Source organism: Hylaeus anthracinus, unplaced genomic scaffold (genome assembly GCF_026225885.1).
Source record: "Hylaeus anthracinus isolate JK02 unplaced genomic scaffold, UHH_iyHylAnth1.0_haploid 12002, whole genome shotgun sequence".
Taxonomy (NCBI): Eukaryota; Metazoa; Arthropoda; class Insecta; order Hymenoptera; family Colletidae; genus Hylaeus; species Hylaeus anthracinus.
The window spans coordinates 4339495-4361487 of record NW_026534349.1 but is presented as its reverse complement, the minus strand read 5'-3'; the positions used below and the strand labels follow the sequence as shown (position 1 = coordinate 4361487).

The following is a 21993-nucleotide window of genomic DNA, read 5'->3' as shown; positions in this document are numbered from 1 at the left end:
TCGATTCGATGAAATGGTATTTATTCCGAGTGATAATTTGATTGACAGTTTATCGATTGACAGTCCTAATTTTTAAAATATATGACTTCGAAAGTGTGTATAATAAGGAAAGCTGCATCCCTAGAATGTGTGCGATGGCAAACGACTTGTATGTGTACTGCGCGTAGAAATTTTCCAGCTGACTTGCGATAACCGCCCTCGGCACGCGACGCGGAGCGAAATGTCGCGTGGAAGATCGAAATGCGAACCTGCACGCGATCACCCCCGTGGATCGATAGCGAGCATTTTCCTGAGAGCGTTTTTCCGTCGTGTGAAATATCGTCGAGTCGCTAATCGAACGATTAAACGTCGGTCCAAATCTTTCGGAACCGTAAATGGTCGAGTCCTGTTCCTGGAAGAGCGACGACGCGCAAAAACATTCCGCGAAAAAGAGAGACTCGTGCTCGCGATAGTATCGTCAACGTCGTGTGCGAGATCTCTACATAAATCGTCAACTGCCTTCTGTGTATCGATTAAACGCTCACCTTGACACAGGTTGTTTCCACGAACCTGACCGTGCGTGAACCCTCGTCGTTGAACTTTACACTTTAGAGTCTAAAGTTTAGACCAACGCAAGACGGGGCAAGTTTATTTCCGTTAGAGCCAAATTTTCCGATCCTACGCAAGCTGTGTATTAATATAAATAGTGTTTTTTTTTTTAGCACTACAAATGTCCACGCTTCAGACCCGAGTTGCTGCTGGATCGTCGCTTTATCTGATTTGTACATGCATGATAAATGTTGCGCTGTCGTTATTCCATATAAAAGGACATCATATTTTTTTTCCGCTTACATATATGTTTGTACTATTAAGAAGCTAGTAAAGCTATTTTACTTGCAGTGAAGGTTCCTACGTCACGGCCGAGGTGACAAACGTTCCACACGGTAAAAATGGCAACGTCATGTAGGAAGTGACATATGCTCGTTAAGGATTAAAAATTGTTCCTATCTTCTCGTGACAAGGTCCACCCTGGTAGCAACTACAAGTCCACGTACAAGTACCATCGCCAAAGTCTCGATAACTTTTCAATTGCAATTGATAGCTGAAACATGAAACCATCGATGAAAAATCGTGTCCTATAACGTCTCGATACTTATAGCGTCGATAACAGAATTCACCCCGGTTATTTATCAAAAGGACTGCGTACATCGTCTTTACGATGCTTGTACACCGTATGCATCGGCATCGAGTAGTCGTAAAGCTCATCCGTTCGAACGAGAAACGTGACTCGTGTAACAAACGGCACTCGTCCTTATCTTTTCGAAAAAGGCACCGCGTGGGCGATGGAACCTTCAGCCGTTTCGCGAAAACTTCCGCTCCCTCGCGAGCTTTAATCGATGTCGCGCGCTCACGCGCGCCGTCGGAAAGTTTTATCCACCGTTTTTTTTTCAACGCCCAGTGCTGGTGGTAAATCATCGCGATAAAATTCGGGGCCCGGAACTCTGTTTGTTGGTATTTATATGTAGGGTTTGCTGAGATACGACTGCAGCTGCATCTCTGCATCTGCATCTGCCCTCTATTACGTTATGTAGATGAGTTATAAGTGTCGATAACTGAAGGAAAATGGGAATATTATGTAATAAAATCGATATTAAATTTTTGTCTTATAATAGACCTAAGTAACGTCCAATCTTACACCACCTGCGATGTATCCCTGTTTCAGAATTGTACTTTCCACAGTCGGATTTGAGCTTGAGGCTTCCGCAGTTGACGCGAAACGATGATAGATCGTCTTGGAACGTGAAATTGCTGGAGCTGAGGACTCTCAGGAACGACTCGTCGGAACCAAAGAACGTCAGCTACCGCGTCACCGTGCCCCGCGAGGAAATTGCCACTATAGATCCTGAAACGAACAGTCTGTTATTTCAAGGCTCACCCAAAGAAGGTAAGCTCTCATCGGTATGTAACCTCGAACCGTTATTATTCTTCACTGGTTACGTAGGCGAGTCCGAATACGACACGGTCGTGGTCGTGGCGAAGGAAAACGGGGCCAGAAACGAGGCTGTCCTGGAGATCAAAGTTCAACCGATTCGCGTAGACGGGAAGCAAATTAATTGCACGAATCATGTTCAGGTAATTACGCCAGCCGCGTTCCTCGCTGAAGCTTTGAATTATTGCCCGAATAAATTATTATCGGGCAAAGGCGTCCGAAGCATTTCAGATTTATCAGTCGACCTTTTTATTCTGTTCCCTTTCAAACGGGAGACGGAAAATTAATCTAAAGAAACAATGCGGTGGAACGTGAAAATGAACGAAGGAAATGTGTTTCTACGAATGTGCGCGATGGCGAGATAATAAAAAGTGAAAAATGGACATACGTATTCTATATTGTTTTTAGAAAGGATCAAAATGAAATGGTCGAAACGTCGATGCTTGCGACGAGTTTCCCTTGTAACGATACGTTCAGGATTTGTTTCCATGCGTCGTCACTTGTTGCAGGACATGTGCTTCTGGAACTCGTCGAGATACAAGATTTACGAAAACCAACCGGTCACTATGATCGGTTCCTTCGGGCCTGCGGCTTACGCTGAGATTTGCCCTACTTTTCGCATCACCGACTACAAGCTGCTGAACGGCAAGTGTGACAGTGACGTTCCATTAGCGCGTCTCTTGATACCTGAAATCATGAAAAATTATTAAAAAATCGTGGGATCGGAGTTCGAGTCGGGTCGACGCGGCTTTTCTTCTCTCGACAGGCGAGTTCGCTCGCCAAAATGAAAATTAATAATTCCACCACAGCTGAGGTGGAATGGTCCCGCGGAATCTATCCGATCCACGAATCCCTGCATCGCATGATTAATCGACGAGCTCGCTTGCCCGCGAGTGCGTGCATAACGCTCGGAAATTGCTGCTCCGGCATTTCTGGCGTGCAAAATTTTCAAAGGAAGTAGATCACGCGTGGTCGTGATCAAAAATTTTGGACAATCGTTTAAATAAAGTAAATTAATCGATCTCTAGGCACGGAGTTCTTTCACGTGGTGAACCATACGCTGTTCGCGAACGCATCCTTGGACAGGGACGCGTGGGGTCCGCCAGGAGGTCCAGGGCCACGCGTCAGCATTCAAGTTCAGTGCATAGTCTGGGAAGAAATCACCGGGGCACAGCACGCTCCCATCAAAGTCCTGGACGTGGACATCCTGGATCAGGACGACAACGCGCCCGTAGTTCAAGGGAACAACTCCGACATCGTCCTAACTCTTCCAAAATTCACCGCGGTGAGTCGATCGTCGCTTAGTCGAATCCTGGATCTCGAAACAATCTTAGTATTCGAGTATGATTCGCGACACGTTTAACTGCGTTAATCGTTTTCGAATCGATCTGGTCGCAACGGATAGTGTAAAGATCGGACTTAATCAGCGCAGCATTGTTCTTGCGATCGTTTCCGGCATTGTTTTGGATAGCGGACGTGAAAAGACGCGGAAACGAAGAAAGAATCTCGAAGAACGGGTGAAAGGATCCGGGCGCGAGAAGGAAGAAAAAGGCTTCGGGGGCTGATCTTGATTAAGCTCGGATCTCTTTTTCCTTCGGCCGTCTGTCTGTCTGGCTGTACAACCGTCCCTTCCCTGCGCAGCTTTTCACTCGTCTCGTCGCTCGCAGCTTCGCACGTTTCGCCCTATCCTCGCCGCGGATAAAAGAAACGCCGTAACTCGCTAACACGCGCGTCGCCTGCTGGCAATTCGTATCAAAACGAATCGTGGAACGCTGTGCCCGCCCTCGCGAGACCATTATGGGGTTGCACCATGCTGGAAGCTCTAAAACATGAAACGAATTAGGTAGTTTAGCAAGTTCAGTTTACGCAAATTAAGCGCGAATGTCTCGACGGAAAGCTGCTACGGACTAGCTATCAGGAATAATTAATAATTGTACATGTGTAGCTGGCACGAAGAGAGCAGCGTGGACAACGTATTTGCATAATGTTCGAATGATAAACCGTCGAGGCACCGAGAACCGTCCTCTAGAAGCGTCAGCTGGTGTAAGTGGAGAAGAGCTGAGGCAAGAGGGAAGCCTGCAGAGCATCTTCGTGAAACAGCTTCGAGTCTTCGTGTCGCGCGGGCTATTTATCCTGTAATATATGAAAATTTCAGTAACGATGATCTCCCCGAGTGTTGCTTAGTTAGACATTATGGAAATGGGATAAAAACCGTCCAAACCGCAGTATATATTGCTGCCTGCATTTTCAGCGAATGCTTCGTCAGTCTACTGGGAATCATGGGCGCGACGGGTATAATTATTGGTCCCATCTCTGCTGACGTTGCTCGAGACATCGCCGAGGCACGTATTTTAGAGACTGGAACAGCCAAAAGTTCTTCTTAAAGGTAGCCATTTAGAACAACAATCTCCAACCTGGTGTAACCTCATAATTCGTCCATTACCTTTGATCGTTCCTCGAGATTCGATTGCATGGAAGTGCTTTGAAACGCGAGTGCGTTGAAATTGCTTCGAACGCGTTCGAGAGGCTCGACCCTATCGAATCAGTCACAAGAGCTTGGTCAGAGCTTTCGTTCCACAGGCCGAGCAGTTTGTGAACAAGATCGACTTGATAGTGAGGGATGCGGACACCATGAGCAGCAATCGTTACGTCATCCGCATCCTCGGGGACACGCACGATGCTCTGACCGTCACCTACGAGCCTATGTCCATCGCGAAGTCCACGGAAGTCCCTTACACGGCGATAGTTCCAAGTTAGTCTACCACTTTGCTTGAATTTTGTGTCGTCTAAGACCTTTGAATCCTCGTATCGTTAAAACGTTTGCTCTCGCGTGATTCTCTAAGCTGCAGTTGGAGCTATTCGTCCACGTCTGTTGCAGGATTTTCGGTTAAAACCACTCTGCTACCAAGGTCACCTTATCGCGTGACGCTTCGAGTGGAGGACGCGTCTCTTCTCCCAGGATACGGCGAGAATACGGTGAGTGTCGTCGCGAATACTTAGTAATTCCAGTACTTCTGGTATGTTTTAAAAACGATCGAAAAATAACTGTTCAGTAGTAAAGCGGTCGACTGTGGATCCGAGGATCGTGGCTTCGAATCTCTGTGCTTTATTTTTCGTTTAGACTCGCACAATATTTTCATACTGATTACACTTACTTTCCGGCGACCCGAGCTACGTTTATCGCAAACAAATTGAAAGCTTCGACGATTGGGTTAACGACAAAATTAGGTCCACTCGTCTAACCACGCGGTTGAGTGCGATTCGCGCCAAGGGGGTAGCACGTATCAAGGGAAAGTCCGCGGGGATTCTATGGCCAGACAGGCTACCTGCGTAACAACGATAGAATGTGCTCGGTAGGGTAGATAACGCGCAAAAGGACGTCAGGTGGTTTCGACCGATCGACCATTGCCAAAAGCAACTCGGGAGATGAGAGTCATCGACGAACCTGGAAGCCTCGACGAATCAATTACGAGTCTCCCTGGTCTCTTTTTCTCCCCTCCTCCGCGCTATCAAAGAAAATCTCTCGAAGCGATGCGTCCGTTCCGATGGTAACCCTCCTCGAAAAGCTCTGCTACCCTCGCTGCCCTCCCCCCCCCTCCCCTCCCGCCCCCTGTTCGTTTCGAGCATCGACAAACGTTCCCTCTCGATGGAAATATCGTTCGAGTGCACGGCGTCAAGCCTGCCGACCAGTCCCGTCCGGAACTCGACGAAATTATCCCAATAACGAAAGGGAAGGCAATTAAACGCACCTTGTACCGTTTGTTCGGTATCCGCTAGATATAATCGCGGCTCGTTAAACAATTAGACAACGAAAGCTGCGAGAAGCGTCGGGTGGGCGAGGCGCGGTTTCAACCACGGTTTCCACGGAGCGGGTTAAGCGGGAATTAATGGGATCGTTTCGCGCGAAAATTGCTCGATGGCCCTAGCGTGGGCGGAACTTTCTTATTATCTACTCGTCAAACTTCCGCCCTGAACATTTTCGATCCACTCTTTCGTACCCACGCGGTTCAGCAATTTTTGGAACTTTGAATCGGTCCGCTTATCTTTCTGTCGTCGATTGCTGCGATCCGATTGAAATAAGTGCTCGTCGAATCGAGTAGTCGGACGACGCGCAGCTGCCATTCTCGATAACGTTGTCTGCTTTTGAAAATAAGTGTTCGATCGGAGCGGTACAATTGGTCGATAACGACGCTTAATGGGGGATAAGTAATCCTGTGCGCTTTCCAATAATTCCCTGGGAATCCCCAATAACAGAAACGTGGAAACTGCAAGGGAAATACTTGTTTTCATTGTAAATAGAAGGGACGAAATCCACGTGAAATAATGGTCCCAATCGAAGGGCATAAATCGGACCGTCGAGTGACCAGAGATACTGCAACTCCGCAGATGTATTATTTCGATAACGCCCTTTAAAATTAATAACAACGTAATTTAGAGGCAAGCTGAATTTTCATTCGAGTGGAATCGGTCACATTTTATCAGTTCACATACAAATTCTGTTCATCTTTGACGTTGCCGCGAAGTGCAATTACTTTCTAGCTTCTTTGTCCAGTAAATGGTCTTTTCTGTTCAATTTCGTCGGCAAATGATTAAATCGATGACTATAGCGTCCTGCAGAGAACGTTTCACCTCGAAAGAGGAGCTCGTAAAACAGTGTATGTACCCTTTATGACCCATCGGATAGCGAGATAGGCCTTTATGGCATGAATTTTCGATTTTGCACCTAACGTTAATGGTTAACTCTTGTCTACCAATTAACGTGCGCGTTTATAATTATTTTGATGAAAAAAACTTTGTACGTTGCCTGGCAAACAACAAGACGCATATGTTCCGTCGACGCGTTATGTTGATTTTAGAAATGTTTCCACTATACGCTTGACAACTCGATTCTGGCAACTCTGTGCAAACCTTCTCTAAGCAAAATCCACTTAAAGTGCACTGGCAAACTCGCTTCTGTTTGTCGTGTATCGAGTACCAAAAGCTTGTATCTGTAAACGTGTCACGCGATTTACATTTCGTTATTACGATAGTGTATATTTTTGTGTTTGTTTAAATGGGTAAAAACTTTTATCTGGAAAATGTAGTCAGGCAAAAGGTTTACAGAACGATTCGTCTCGTTAGTTGAACGTCACGTTGACCGTCTACGGGCCGGATCACCAAATTTCGACGACGACGACCGTGTCCTCCGTATCGAGCAGACAGCAATTATCCTATCCTTCGAGTGTGAAAGTCGCTCGGCTGGCTTCTCGTTACTCGCGAGTCGCGAAACCGTCGGGCGAGCTGCACCCTTCTGTAAACTTCAGCATCCACGGCTCGAACGCTTTCGGCGTCACGCAGAAAGGTGGCATCGTCTACGTGACCGACGAGAATCTCCTCAGGACGCAGCCAGCGAACCTCACGTAAGTCGCACGCTCGATTTAACGCGCTCCCCGCGGTACCTTTTCTCGTAGACTTTAATCCTCCTCCAGGTTTCCCGATTTCGGTACGTTTCACGTTCGAACTTTGTCGGGCACAATGCATTTTGTAATTTCTGAATCGAGAAGATTCTCTAAGCTCGCGCATCGAGGTGTCGACCTGCTCGTGGCCGATTTAACCGTTTTTCAACCGGTACTTTAGTCTGAGGATCAAGTGGAGCGGAAAGGATCGCGCGGTGATGTCTTCGAAGATAAGGATCGGCTTGACGAACGCGTCAGCCTCGAAGGTCGACGCTTGCAATCACACCAAGTCCGGACGATTGCATTCATGCGCCAACGCGGAAACGCCGGAGGACTGCGAATCCAGCTGCGGTGTCGCCAGCGGACTTTTCAGGTACAACTGTTTTCTCTTCGCTCCTCGCATCCCTCGCGCGAGTAACGTCTGCCGTGCGAAAAATTCTCCTCTCCGCTCCCGCGAGATTACTTTTCCACGAACAGCTCCGCCTTTCGAAATTCCACAACCGCTCGTATTTCTTCCTTCGATGGTGCCTGGGAGCCTCTTCCATCTCAGCCTTGCACCAAATTCGCCTGGTCACGAGCTTTTTGGTGCAACGTTAATCTCCGAGGGGTTGTCTTGGGTTGGAAGATAGGCAATCGATGAGATCTTACGTTATCTTTAAGGAGAGAGAGAAAAAAAAATTAAGTTTGCCAGTTTAAATAAAGCCACGTGGAATCGTTAAGAGAGAAGGGTTAAAAATACTTTAGAGAGCATTAAGTTTTTTGTCCAAGTGTCGAGGCGAGAGAATCTCGTTAAGACTTCCAAAGAAACTCATCGAAATTTCAGCAAGGGCAACTTTAACGGGCGTTGTATGTGGAGGTGGAACAATCGGTCCGAGTTCGCCACGATGTCTGATCATTACCCGACTTGTTCCCCTGACTTGACGCACTGCCCGGACAACCACTGCGACCAGCTCGAGCAACTCGACCCCCGCATTTGCCCTCAGGATTGCACGGAATGTAAGTAACTTGATCTTCTTAACGACGAGCAATTAAAGGAATTACTTACTTGAAAATAATTCGAATATTAACACATTGTTGATTTGGTCACGAGTTAACTCGTGTCTGAACTTACATGATTTATTCCAATTTATGAAATTGCAAAATTGTTTGCAAAAACTTTGCTCATCGTGTTATGTATGTAAAATATTTCGTTTCAATTCGTTAGGTAAAATATAAATAAGGTTCATTGAAGTTTATTTAAATTGTCTTAATTTCACATTAAATTACGAAGAAAGAGTCTTTCAGTTCTTGAAATTGGACAGTTTACCGTAGTTACCACATGTTACTGTACATTTTAAAATCCAATTACTTTACTCGCTATAATCCACGGAAAGCTGCCGCAGTTCGTAGATTCTGTACATGAACGGTAGAAAAATTCCTGACTCGCGTGCGTTCGAATCGTCCAGCTCGAGAAGCATAAATGCAGCAACGAGGAACTTTGGGGTTTTCAGTGGACGTGCATTGGGCCAACATGAACAAAGATGGCCGTGGGATCGAGAGCGGTGTGGGGACCTGCAAGTGCGACGATATGCTGCAATGCACCTGCAACGTGGATGGTTTCTCCGCGCGAAACGACAACCACGGCAAAGGCAATAAAAATGGGACGGACGGTAAATTGCGAGACCGAGAAAACGAAGTTCTCGTGCCAGACGCACGAAAAGGTTCGTCGATTATTTTACGAGCACGGTTGCGTCGTGTATCGCGGACTAGCTTAAATTTCTTTCATCTTTTCTCGCAGCATCCAGTGGTCCCTGCGGTCCTTTCTGCATGGTAGGCCTGATCGGTGGCAGCTTCTTTCTGCTGATCGTGATCGTTGGCTCCTTCGTCACTTCGAGATACAGGTAAGCACTCGAATTATCGAAAGGTAGAATGGGCTTGGGACTGTTTCAAATATCTGCCGAATATAGTTCAAGCGTTACGTGTTACGTTTGGAGTCCGAGCTCTGCTTTCAAGTAAACGAATAGTTACAGTCGATTAGTCCCAGTCCTCAGAGGTCAAGAATCTCGAATCAGGGAAGCGAAACGTGACTAAAGGCGAAACGATTGTATCAGCGGTGTTTGCGACAGAAAATATACGGTGTTCGTGCGACAGCTGGGGAATCCCAGCTGGCTGAATTAGAGATAATTCTCAAACGAACCCCTTGTACGTTGAAACGAAGTGGCTGATCGCTTGGTCAACGAGCTATCGATAGGGGAGCACGAGTGTGGCCGCGATTCTTTGATACTGCATTTCCCAATTTTTTTTTATTTACCCAACGCTTCCCACGACACGGTGTATTTACACGCTTGCATTCTTTTGCAAGTATTTCATTTTTTAAAGGAGACATACAGAATTGAATCTATGCTTGAAGATCGACGCTGTATTCCACGCAAGAAACATTCGATACAGAGTTCAATGCATAGTTTGGGAAACGCTGGGTCTGATATTTCGGCGATGCACGTCGACAGATACGCTTATCAGGGTGCACTATCGATTTCTCTCGAAGCAGACCTTCCTTTTGTCAACGACTGCGTTCGGTCGAGCAACCAGTGGTCACCTATTACTCGTTCGCGTCGTGAAAGGCGATCGTAGGATGCCACCTGGAAAGTTGCGAAACGATCCAGCGCAACGATTCCGATCCCTCGAACTCCTATCGTGAACGTAAACGGGCGAGAAGCGTTCCAGAAGCGGGCGCGAAATTAAAAAAGTTTCCCCATCGTTTGCACGGGAAGCGCTTAAACTCCTCTCTCGGAACAAGCGTTCCAGCTTTCGCGGTATCTCTCGTTGGAACCTGGCTTTGTTGCTTATGTATAATATCTCGTCGTCCAGTTTATGTAGATTAACCAGAAAATAATCGCCCCAAACGATCGCCCAGGGATGTAGATGGTACGAGGGACGGGCTAAGGGTGGCTAATTGGTCTTGAAACTAATTTGTTACGTATAATGAGACCTACGTGAATTACCTGTGAACACGAATAAAACCATACTGATTAACCGTCCGTAATCTCTGCCGGAATGTAGCACGCATGAAAATTTTGTCTTAGAATGGCTGCGAAAGGAACACGCAGGGATAGCAAGCGAAAGGCAGCGAACGGAGACGCAAACGGAGTTGCCATACTGCCATCCGATTACATCGATCGAGGCGATGGACTGCTGATCGGCCTGGACACCTTCACCGCCGCCAATCGTCACTTTTTCATTCCTAAGAGCTGTCCTGTGAGTAACGTTACAAAAGCTTTGAACAGGAACACAAAATCGTAAACGAACCGAGCTCTGCTTTTACTTAATTTCCAAGCTGCCCGTTTCATGCATATTCCCCCCACGAAGCTGTCGTGTCGTTCTTTCTTGAAACTGCAAATGCATTTCCCCGTTTTCTGGGCTTGCTAAACGAGAACTCATCGGCGCGTGAAACCGTGCACGTAATTCAGCGCTTCCTGCGAATGCATGCGATAATCCTGAATTTCGAGGAAACTTGCTCGAGCTGAAATTAACTCGCGACGCGTTATCCAGTTTCCCAATTTCTCCTGGACACGGTTTTTGCAAGCACGTTCATTCTAGTTGGTTAAATGCTGACGATGGAATATTCTTATCCAAGTTCCGCGCGATACATTTTTAATACACTTTTAGCCTCGGAATCTAGAGACCGAAGCAAAATCTTAGTCTATATCGATTCCATTGGAGATCGTTTCGTGTCTCATTAGCCGGATCCGAAATGGGAATTCCCAAGGTCGCGGTTGACCATCGAGCAAGTTCTGGGCGAAGGAGAATTCGGTCGCGTTTTGCGGGCCAAAGCTATCGACATCGGAGGAACGTCAGGCCCGACGACTGTCGCAGTCAAGACTCTAAAGGAGAACGCGTGCGCCTCGGAGCTCGCCGATTTGCTCTCGGAGTATCAGCTCCTGAAGGAGGCCCAGCATCCCAACGTGATCAGACTACTAGGTGCTTGCACCAGCCCTGGAGCCCCGGTCTACCTCATCATCGAGTTCGCAGAGTTTGGATCTTTGCGGTAAGCATACAACCCGAAATAATACGAGGAATGTTAGTATACAAAAATATTCTCCAAATTCCAGCAATTTCAATGTACCCTGATACTTGCGTTATTCGTATCGAGCATTAAAACATTACGACCTAATTTATGATTCTTTATCACTTGTACATACCTTGAAGCGTACCCTTCATATTTCGAATACACGCACGCATAACAGTGGCCGAGACAGGAGTCAACGAACCGTGGAATTTCGCATTGCGGAATTCCGTCAACGTCGGGACAATAATCGCTAGGGGTTCTAGCAACATCCCAGTAATTAAATTCTTCTTCCGTTTTGCGTTCCGCGAGAAAGAAACGCGCGCGAAATACCTTACTAGATAGAGGAGAGCGAAAAAACGACGACGCAGAGGCGACGGTGTACGTGTCGCGCGATATTAAGATGATACGCGCTCTTTGCAGAAATTACTTAAGACGCAGCCGTCACTTGGAATCCGAGGGGAGGTCCGGTGGATGCTCCTCGTTGTCCAACCTTGGCGAGGAATCGCGAAATATGGACTTTACGTCGGCGTACACTGTCACGCCTCGAGACATACTCTCGTTCGCCTGGCAGATCAGCAAGGGAATGGCCTATCTCGCAGACATTAAGGTAACATCAGGGTAATTTAAGGATTGGTCTATATAACATGCAAGGACTCGCGGTATGGAATTTTTGTTGGCTAACAAAACCGTCCGGTTGTCCAGCTGGTTCACAGAGATCTCGCTGCCAGGAACGTTTTATTAGCGGCAGGAAAAGTCTGCAAGATCTCCGATTTCGGGCTGACGCGCGACGTGTACGAAGATGACGCCTATTTGAAACGCAGCAAAGGACGAGGTACGCGAGTTTGTACATTTTAGCTGGCTCACCTTGTATATTAACGTAAACAATTCTATTCCCAAGAATTTTGTATCGATTCGCAATGGCTCGAATCTGTTGACCCTCCGCAGGCGTCCAGATGCTCCCAGCTCGTAACTCTCGAAGGATTTGGGAGAAGAATGTTTCAACCAGGCCTGCGAGCCTTAAATCCTCGTTTAATCCGAGTCTTTGTGTCTCTAGTACCCGTGAAATGGATGGCGCCAGAATCCCTGGCCGATCACGTGTACACCAGCAAGTCCGACGTGTGGAGCTTCGGAGTTCTCCTCTGGGAACTGGTCACTTTGGGCGCCTCTCCCTATCCTGGCGTCGACGTACACAATCTCTACAACTTACTCAAGGCTGGATACCGTATGGAGAGACCAGCGAATTGCTCGCAACATTTGTAAGTAGAGTCTGTTCTCAGGCTTGGCCTATGGTTAATGATAATGTGTGATCGTAGGTACAAGCTGATGGTGTCGTGCTGGCACCAAGAACCCGGAATGAGGCCGTCTTTCAAAGAGCTCACCACTCACTGGGAGAAAATGTTGGAAGACAGCGTCGAATACTTGGATCTGAATCCGAGAACCGTCCACAATCAGGCCTACTTCGCCTCCCTTCATGCCTTGGACAGTCCAAGCAGTGCGTATCGCCCTTTTTCTCGTCTCTTCTGTACGAAAGCGTTAATCGTCGACGAGCAAAGTAACGACTCTTAATAGTTCCCAAACATTTTTACGTAACAGGTTCCGGCAACGACGAGACGGACAACGTCAACGTCGATACGTTCAGGAACGACGTCGTCAACTACCTGAAGAAGCCGTCTTCCGATACAGTGACAAAGTGCGACAACGTCGACAAGCTTCATACCCTGTGGCAGGAACCTATAGCGTCCTTTCCCGATGATTCTGTCAAGTTGTCATACGTAAACGATCTGTCGCCGAGTATGCGTGCGAATCACTATGAAAGCCCTATTAAATTCAGAAACGCGAGCGTTACCAGCGACAGCGAGAACGACCTGGTGACGCCGACGAACGAACGGCCGCAGTCCTACATCGACATGGAGGGGAAGAAGTCCTTCGAGTCCGAAGACCTCCTCGTCTTCGCCAATGTAAACGGCGACGACGACAGAGGCGAAGGCAACTGAAGAGTCTGCGAGGAAAATTCGGGGATGAAAACCGACGAAATTCGCCAAAGAAATTAGCTAGAAGCTACTTTCGCATGAGCGAAAAGAATCGCTGCGTTGTGCCTGCGTCGAATTCACGATTCGAAGGAATTGAATGACGCGATACCCGTGGCAGGATAATAACCGATATCGCGTTGTATTTCTACGCCTATTTTTATGTATAAAGCATCGGGACCTATATCGAATATATAGGAAAAGTACTTGTATCACGTCTACTTAGATCTATCTAATCCATTTCGATGCAAATAGCACGCCTTTGTACTCTGATACTTTTATCGTCGGACACACGCGCACGATAGAACGCGCAAGAAATCAACTCGTGCGGATAAATTATTGCGAACGATCGAATAGTTCGCTGATTCTCGCGCTTTCGTCGTTTACGAGTAGCTTAATTTATACGGAATCAACGCAAAGTTGTGAAACGTTTTCACGTCGATTGTTTTCGAGTAACTTTGCACGCGTCTCTGTTAGTTACTTAATCTTCCAACATTGTTTACAGCTATGCGAGAAATTTGGTCTAGAAAGAAAATCGTAAGAACTAGAGAATTGAATTTAAATCATTAAACGTTTAAGCTTCCAATTGAATAAAATGCACCTCGCGCACGTGCTTCCCGCTTTCGCGTACACGCTGGAACAGAGGTTCGCGGCGTTGGATAACAGAAACCGAAGACAGAGATTCGATAACCGTCGATGCGCTAATTTAAATACGACTGTATCGGTCAATTTAATCATATCCAAAGAAGACTGCGTTTCCATACCTCGTCGAATAAATACGTCCCTTTTTGTATTTATGTATAAAGCAGAGCATTCCATTACATTAGTTAGTTATTCGTTTATCGTGCAAATTGTACACGTACAAGTTCAGTTTGTATCGTGTTCTATACTTACTTTTCAAGAGTTGACTAGTTTTAGCGAAGACGCATACCGTGAACGTAACTGTTATCGTGCCATCGTTATTTTCTTGTACCTAAGATATATATATATATATATACACACACATACACACATACACACACAATAAATTCATCAAAGGAACAATCATATGTGAGTAATTCCGAGAAATGGGCGTGACAAGTTGTACAGCGACGAAAAGTTGTCTCGTTTATTGAGTCAATACAGGTATAAGATATTCTACATCTTTAAAAACAGTCTTACGCAAGATAAATTTGTTCTTGGACGTTAACAAAAAAAGTACTGAAAAGTATAAAATCACAAGTTTAATTCGTCGACGCGGAACGTGCAGTCATTGCTCGACGGTGATTTATAAATTAACGATTCTCCACCCTCTCCGGTCTCCCCGAGCAAATTCAACTCGTCGATATTGGTCGCGAAGGATTGAGGTATGACGCCACCTTCGGATACCGTCGCCACGGAATTCTGTGTGTCTGAAATTTGCTCGCTTTCCGACATTAGAAGATTTTCTGCAACATCAAGGTATAATATTAAATTATCGAATCCTTTAATCCGAGCACAGTTTACGATCGATAGATACCGGTTTCTCGTGTTTCTTTCGTCATACTCGCGTCTTCCCCGAGTATCTCCAATTTCGCTAACTTTACGCTATCTAAAAATTCCTTATCGCACACGGTAACCCTTCTCGAATTTTTTATTTTGTGAATAACTTTCACTAGTTTGGGTAGCTCTTTGGGCAAACAGAATCTCTTCAAGTGCCTCGTTTCCTCGGGCACGTCGTTCGGCGTACAGTACGGTAATTGCACGATGTAATACCTCTTTCCTTTTTGGAACTGATTTTCTTTGACTAATCTTAAAAAATAATTATCGTTGTCTCGATAAATGAACGACACGGCAGGCTGTTTAGGCGGCGGAGAAGTTGCTACAAGAACAACGTCTGCGCTTCGGAAAGCACTGCTGCAGCAATCTTCGGTATCCTGCGTCGATGCAAAGATGTGAGACTAAGGTTTGCGCAAAAAACGATCGGAACAAATGATCGTTTCTTATACTAACTTTTCTCGTGGTATCCGTGACATCGACCATATCTATCACAGCAACGTTAGAATTTCTCAAATATTTGGCCAGCTCGATCATCGCGTTGATATGTGTTAGGCGCGTCGGTGAATAAACTAACAAACAATTAGGTTTTCTTCTCCCTTTCAGCCCTACAACGATACCCACGTGGAAGAACGTAAATGTAATAGAAGAAAAGGTATTATTATGAAACTTATTGTATTACAACATTACCCCTTTTATAAAATTTGTAAATGAGGTAAAGCACGCAAAGGATCGCCGGCGGTATCCATACAGTGCTGATGATCATAATGAGAAGACGGTGAGACGGTTTCTCTATAAATTAAAAGCTCATGATTGCATTTAACTGAAAAAATTTGGCATAAACTTATACGTATGAATAATTTTTCTTTACTCACGTATAATGATGAATGGCGTTGTACTGTTCGCGCACTCATTTTCGCCGCAAAGTGGATGTATAGCAGAGACTTTAAAATAAAACACACCAGTGTGTCCAGTGAAGTCATACGAGATATTTCGTTCACTTGTCGTTGAGAAAATAATCGAACTCGTATTGTTGTTTACCAACCGAATTCTGTATTTTGTAACATTATATGATTCTGGCATTGATTGAATGTGTAACAAGTGAAGAGGCGCATGAGATACATCAATATATACAAATGGTGTGTATTCTTTTATGCTTATGCCTTCTTCTGCAAAAGGAGGAATAATATTAATAATATCAAACTGTCTATGGAAAGTTTCCATTCCATGTTTTGTATGCTCACCGATAAATTTATGCACAGGTACATTGAAAATATATTGTTTGCTATAGTTGTATGTTTTCCCAGTCACTAAATAATCTAGTCTGTAAGGAAGGGATTCGTAAGAATCATTTGAGAACGGACAGGAAACGTATAACTCTTTTGGAGCAGGATCAGTTTGATTCCCATAAAGGTCTATACGTCTACAAGCCAACTCATTTTCATCCAGCAAACTTCGGTAAATTGTGGTTAACCCTATTTTAACATAGACAATTACATGTACTATCGAGGTACTCTATGAAAGTTCACATGTGTCAAATGCTTACGGTGAAAATTTGCATCGGTAATGCTTAAATTAAATGCAGTAACTTTGACTTCTTGAATAGATCCTCGAAGAGGTTTTTTGAACACATAAGTACGTAGACTAAATTTGGTTGTATCATCTTTAGGCGCTTCATGGGTCTTACTTTCGAAGGTGAGGTTAGAACAATCTACAAAACATAGTCTTATCATCTGCTACTATTTTTATGCTTTAGATCTAACATTCATATTTAATAATAATTCTATACCTCCACCCCTTTGAACGTTTGTGAGTACACACTGGAAACCGTGTATGGGAGCTAATCTCGTCTGTAACAAGAGACATACTCCTTACAGGAAAATAACAAGAATGATTTCGTTCAAAGTTCACGTGAATCAAACTTGAGGTGTGGTCTATTGTTTTAGTACCCATTTACGATTAAGATACAAATAAAGCTCATCGATCTCGAAGATCTAACATACGATTGCAAGGAACTCGAACGAAAGCAAAGATAAGATAAGATAAGAATTACCGTGTTTTGACAGTAGTCTGGATAACAAAACGAGGCTGCAACGCTTCTGCTGAAGTAACAAAGAAGTATCGCCAAGTTGACGATATTCCACATCGTAAGGTTATAGTTACAAGTCAATGGCAGTGACTGAACGGAGAGTTTATTGACGCGAACATATTTACGTTGCATCAAATGACGTTTTAATACTTCGATTTATTAACAACACAATATCACAGTCTACATCTTTCGATACGAATTTCCTCGACGCGATTATGACAAGCAATAGACCACATTGGACGCTGATAACTGGTAGTCGCTATTTGGGTGCAGTTGGGTGCATCCAGAAAGTGCATCGCTCACTGAGCCGCTCAGAGCAAGATTCAGTACTACTGGCGCCATCGGCGGGAAAACGCCCAAGCTTGTAGTGAAAATAGTTCCAATTATTGCTACTAGATAATGCCACACGAACTAAACGGTCGATAATTATTGCTGCATTAAATAATTATTCATTAAAATGATGACTTTGACATACTAAAATAGTGTATCGTTGTGTTATAAAGCTAGGAATCGTATTAGCTATACAATTATGAAAAATAAATAATAAGATATTAAAAGGAACTGGTGGCGCCATCTAGGGACAACAGTGAGAACTATTTTCACTACGAACTTGGGTGATTTGCCACCGATGGCGCCACCAGTAGTAACTTTTAAGGGTTCTGATCCAAGCTATTAAAATTAATAAAAATGAAAAATTCCAAGATTAGTTCCTTCTATCGACCGCGAGATGGCGATAGCAATTTTGGGTCCATGAAGCGCAATTTGATATTTTAAATAATACATTTTAATTACACTACCTCTGTATTCGTTTATGTAAGTATGTGACTCTTTAGGATTAAGTGAGTAAAACAGTGGTCAATCTTCTGCATATCTTTATTTTATTAAAAGACTTTCGTAGAATACAATACAATTAATTATACAATTTTTGTTTTACCTGATCGTTATCATCGGCGACGTAAAAGTGTTGTTTATTACAATCAATTAAGATTTAAATTATTCTTATTACAGTATGTAGTTCTTTGTTTGTCGTCGACAAGCATCATGCGTGCTTAAAAATAACGAAAGTTATAAGATATAGACCAACGAAAAAGATCATATTTTTATCGTTCGTTGCAAAAGAAAACAAAACGTATAAAACCAGGCGAGACATCTTAAGTGCGATAAAGTTGATAACGCTTGTACGATTATTCGAGGAATAATCACAGAATCGTCTTGCTTTCAGAGAAGTGTTTCTTCAGGCCTTCCCAGCACTTGTTGTAATCGTTGTCGAGTTTGTTGCACGTTTTCAGGGCCCATTCGGTGACCGCCATGCTGTACGAGGTCTCGAACATGAACGCCTGAGTTCCATCGGCGATCCGCTCGGGTTTGAGCTCGGTATTAGAAGCGGTTTCGAAACAACGCGTATCCGGTCCATGAGGGGTCATAATGGAATGCAACGACGCCCCGCCTGGATGGAAACTATCCTCTTTAGCCTCGTAACGGCCCTTTATGAGGCCCATGAACTCGCTCATACAGTTCCCTAAAGGTCGAGGCGTATCGGTTAGGTTCGAGAATATTCGAGAAAAAGAGGCCCGCGACCGAACGACGGAGAAACGATACGTTTCTCGGGGCGAAAGAAACGGCATTATCGTCGTCGGAGTAAAAAGGAAATCGATGGATATGATCAGAGAAAATTCCGAGTTTTCACCGATGTATCTCGCGATTAAACGACTTCTAGAACCGGTCAAGCATGACGAAGAGCGTCGAGCTGGGAAGCTCTCGTCGGCGAACCGTGCAATTGACAACGAATCGTCGTAGAAAGGCAAAAGGACGGAACCACGGTCGCGAGTCGTTATCCGCGTTTCAGCTGGAAAGCGAAAAAGCGAAAAGAAAACGGGAGGAGGTGGGAGGTGGCGGGCCCGATCTCGGTTTCAATTATAGATCACGGCACCGACACCGCTTTACGCGGACGGACACTCTCGAAATTTCACCGTCGGCCGTTCGTTAAAGTTCCCTCTTCGCGTTTGCGCTCGAGTAGAGGCGTCGTGCGTCCACTTTCTACTCACGGTGGTAATAAGGAGGCCGGAAAGTGTGCTCCTGCACGGACCAACGGGGTGGGAATATCACGAAATCGGCAGCCGCTGTTCCTGGCTTCCTCGAGGGGCAGGTCAGGACCGTGAAGATGGAGGGATCCTGACGGACAAACGAAACGAAAGCTGTACAACGTTGAATATTGCGCGTTAAATTCAACACGGATCACATGCAGAGGAAGAACTCCACGGTGTTAGCTGAAGCAATGTCAGACGGTCGGAGGGTGACAAGGCCTGGATTTAATCGAGTCAATGCCATAAATGTACTCACGCAGTGGTCAAAGGAAACCGAGTTGATGACCATAAATCTGGCAAGGTCGTATTTAAAGGGCACGTAGTTTCCATGCCAGGCCACCACGTCGAACGGGCTGTGATCTTGCTGGGCGACAAACAGTTTACACTGATACTTGCACACGATCTTGTAATCGGTATCGCGGTCCTCGTAGAGCGCAACCGGTGTTTGAAAGTCGCGCGGGTTGGCCAAACCGTTTGCTCCTAATCGCGATAAGTGTGTTATTATAAATGTTACTCTTCTGTATTCGATTATGACGATGTACTTACCTATGGGCCCCAAATCGGGAAGGCGAAAATGGTCATCGAACACCTCCAGAATGTATCCGCGAGACGGTCCAAAGACCGTTACGTTGAACCGCATACCTTGCTGGATCACGCATATTTCGTTCGGTTCGCAACGAATCTTGCCGAATTCCGTGGTTATCAGCAGCGGTCCCAGCTGAGGAACTGCGATAAATATTCCTTTCTTTGTCGTTGTTTAATTAACATAGGAAAGGCTCTTTGTCGCTGGTTTCGCTACGTACCGATGAGGTAATCTCCGTCAGCGTTGTAGAAGGCTTTGTCCCTCATGGAAGCATTGCAGAGGTATACGTGGATCGCTACGCCTTGTCGCGTGCGACCGTCACCAGCACCGCAAATCGTGTGCAAGCCGTCGATAAAGTCCACTTCCGCTGCCTGTCTGCTCGGCACGTCGAACGGTTTCCATCTCAGCTAAGAAGAATACTTGGAATCAAGAAAGGTCTCGAAAATACGAAGAAGGCATCGATCATCGGCCATCGTCGTGGAAAAGTTTACTCGACATACTTGATTTGGTGTTGGATGAGTGGCATCCCAATCGTAGACCAAACGAGGAGCTTCGTCAACAATCGGTTGATAGGTCTTGTGAACGACGGATGGTCGAATCCGATAGAGCCAGGAACGTTTGTTCTGTGATCGAGGGGCTATTGAACGCCAGACGGCACACCATTGGTTCGCATTAGACTAGCTACGAGCGGTGAACTATGCAAGTAGTTCTTTTCTCGATATAGTTGGTGGAACACGTAAGTTTTACCGAGCGCGAAGAAGGGTGCTCACACGTGGACGGAACACTAAGAAAACGAGCAAGAATCGATGTAACTGGGTCACTATGCCTAGTGTTCGCTACCGCGTCGCTTCCACCGACTATACCGCGGCTAGTCCTTCACTTACACGGTTAATTCGTTTTTGGAACTTTCGGTGTAAATCAAATTGTACGATATTTATTGCGTCGTAGATAGAAGGAACATATGAAAGTTAATCAAATCCATGCGCGAAGTAATTGCACCAGTAGTCAACAACTAGTCGAGGCAGATCTTATCATCGACTGTCAATTCTCGGTAGAACTAGCACGAAGTGGTAGAGAGAGAAAAAAGCGACAGAACATTTTTCTGACGCGTCCGTGTGTTGATGCTCTGAATCAAGACTCTTAGTTACCTCTGTTATCATTTAATCTTCCATTCTTGGAATTAAAGAGGTCGTTCTATAAAACGTGCTATGCAGCCTACTTTCTTGGCACTTTCCCCAATGCTAAGTATCCGCTAATGAAACAAAAAGTGTCAACTACTGTGCAACTTTCGCTTTTTGAATGTGTCGACTAGTCGGGTCATTTTTGGATCCGTGAAAAATTCAGACGACACTTGTTTTTTCCTGAAGGTTTCTCTCGGTGGTATCCATTGCGAAGGACTCGCTGTAGCTTACCTGTAAACGCTGTGCCAGACAGTTGCTCGGCATACAACCCGTAAGGACACTTTTGAGGACTGTTCTGTCCAACGGGCAGAGCGCCAGGACATCGCGCGTCCTCGCTGGAAAACTCGCAATCGAACCCTGACAGATACTAAAACAACATAAACATAGATTAACCACTAACTACATTACCGTCGACTAGAGATAGTTAAAGTTTGATGCAAATGACAAGTGACAATTGTTCTTCCACTTCGCTAGAAATTTTTAATTTTTATGTTATTTACAGAATTTAATTATATTCCAAAGGTTGTCATGTAACTAGTACTGTTCGAACGTAGATTCAAATATATACACAATGTATATACAATGTATATCCTCTTACCTGCAAATCGTCTTTCATCGTTAGATGTTCTCTTGTCGCAAAATCCGCGATTTGTGCCACAGCTAAGCCCTTTTATACGTGAACGACACCGGTCGACCTTAGCTGCCACGCAATATCATAGCAGAATTAACATTATGCAAAATAAAAACATGTTTACGTCGTCCGCCAGCGACCAATCGCGACGCCGCGCATAGGAAGGCACGACTCGTTAAAATGATCAACATCCATCTCGCTGGATAGCCAGAAATTACAAGCGCTGCGCGATAATTTATCTCTTGTTGCTTAATCGACTAGGCGAGCCCCTGGACGATGTCCTTCGACGCTGAATGTTATTACCGTCGTCGCAAAGTTCGGTTCTTCCGTTCTTCTCTAACTCGTTAACAGAGATGGTAGGAACTCTTATCCGGATAAATATTTCGTCCGAGAAGCAACAGATGAACGATTCGTTATCAGTTACATGTTATGTC

General features: G+C 45.2%; 3 protein-coding genes across 5 annotated transcripts in view; 1 reads left to right on the top strand and 2 right to left on the bottom strand.

Annotated features, from left to right (window-relative positions):
* LOC128892532 (proto-oncogene tyrosine-protein kinase receptor Ret) overlaps positions 1-14520 on the top strand; it is a 28027-nt gene extending 13507 nt beyond the window's left edge. Inside the window, exons 2-19 of one of the 2 annotated variants that reach the window (XM_054153031.1) lie at positions 1703-1924; positions 1982-2112; positions 2479-2614; positions 2998-3254; positions 4550-4721; positions 4848-4945; positions 7091-7368; positions 7586-7777; positions 8228-8400; positions 8895-9104; positions 9182-9284; positions 10467-10638; positions 11124-11428; positions 11870-12056; positions 12152-12281; positions 12504-12705; positions 12763-12941; positions 13043-14520. In XM_054153031.1, the coding sequence (XP_054009006.1) occupies positions 1703-1924; positions 1982-2112; positions 2479-2614; positions 2998-3254; positions 4550-4721; positions 4848-4945; positions 7091-7368; positions 7586-7777; positions 8228-8400; positions 8895-9104; positions 9182-9284; positions 10467-10638; positions 11124-11428; positions 11870-12056; positions 12152-12281; positions 12504-12705; positions 12763-12941; positions 13043-13443 (3548 nt within the window). In that variant the 3' untranslated portion in view covers positions 13444-14520. Of the gene's footprint in view, positions 1-1702; positions 1925-1981; positions 2113-2478; positions 2615-2997; positions 3255-4549; positions 4722-4847; positions 4946-7090; positions 7369-7585; positions 7778-8227; positions 8401-8894; positions 9105-9181; positions 9285-10466; positions 10639-11123; positions 11429-11869; positions 12057-12151; positions 12282-12503; positions 12706-12762; positions 12942-13018 lie in introns of both variants that reach the window. The other variant, XM_054153030.1, reaches the window with a different exon arrangement.
* Positions 14521-14557: 37 nt separating this feature from the next.
* LOC128892534 (uncharacterized) lies at positions 14558-17364 on the bottom strand. Its single transcript, XM_054153032.1, has 9 exons — positions 17045-17364; positions 16781-16841; positions 16538-16702; positions 16236-16466; positions 15867-16160; positions 15682-15783; positions 15448-15599; positions 14975-15371; positions 14558-14903 (listed from the first exon to the last, which is right to left on the bottom strand). The coding sequence occupies exons 1-9, from the start codon at positions 17210-17212 to the stop codon at positions 14692-14694; spliced, it is 1782 nt and encodes a 593-aa protein (XP_054009007.1). The 5' UTR covers positions 17213-17364; the 3' UTR covers positions 14558-14691.
* Positions 17365-17935: 571 nt separating this feature from the next.
* LOC128892385 (homogentisate 1,2-dioxygenase) lies at positions 17936-21645 on the bottom strand. Of its 2 annotated transcripts, XM_054152761.1 has the most exons (8): positions 21527-21645; positions 21160-21295; positions 20248-20384; positions 19968-20154; positions 19711-19890; positions 19421-19644; positions 19126-19252; positions 17936-18599 (listed from the first exon to the last, which is right to left on the bottom strand). In XM_054152761.1, exons 1-8 carry the CDS (start codon positions 21542-21544, stop codon positions 18280-18282), a joined length of 1329 nt encoding a protein of 442 aa, XP_054008736.1. In that variant the 5' UTR covers positions 21545-21645; the 3' UTR covers positions 17936-18279. The 2 variants fall into 2 exon arrangements, with proteins under 2 accessions (XP_054008736.1, XP_054008737.1); XM_054152762.1 differs by lacking the exon at positions 20248-20384.
* Between the last annotated feature and the right edge of the window lie 348 nt (positions 21646-21993).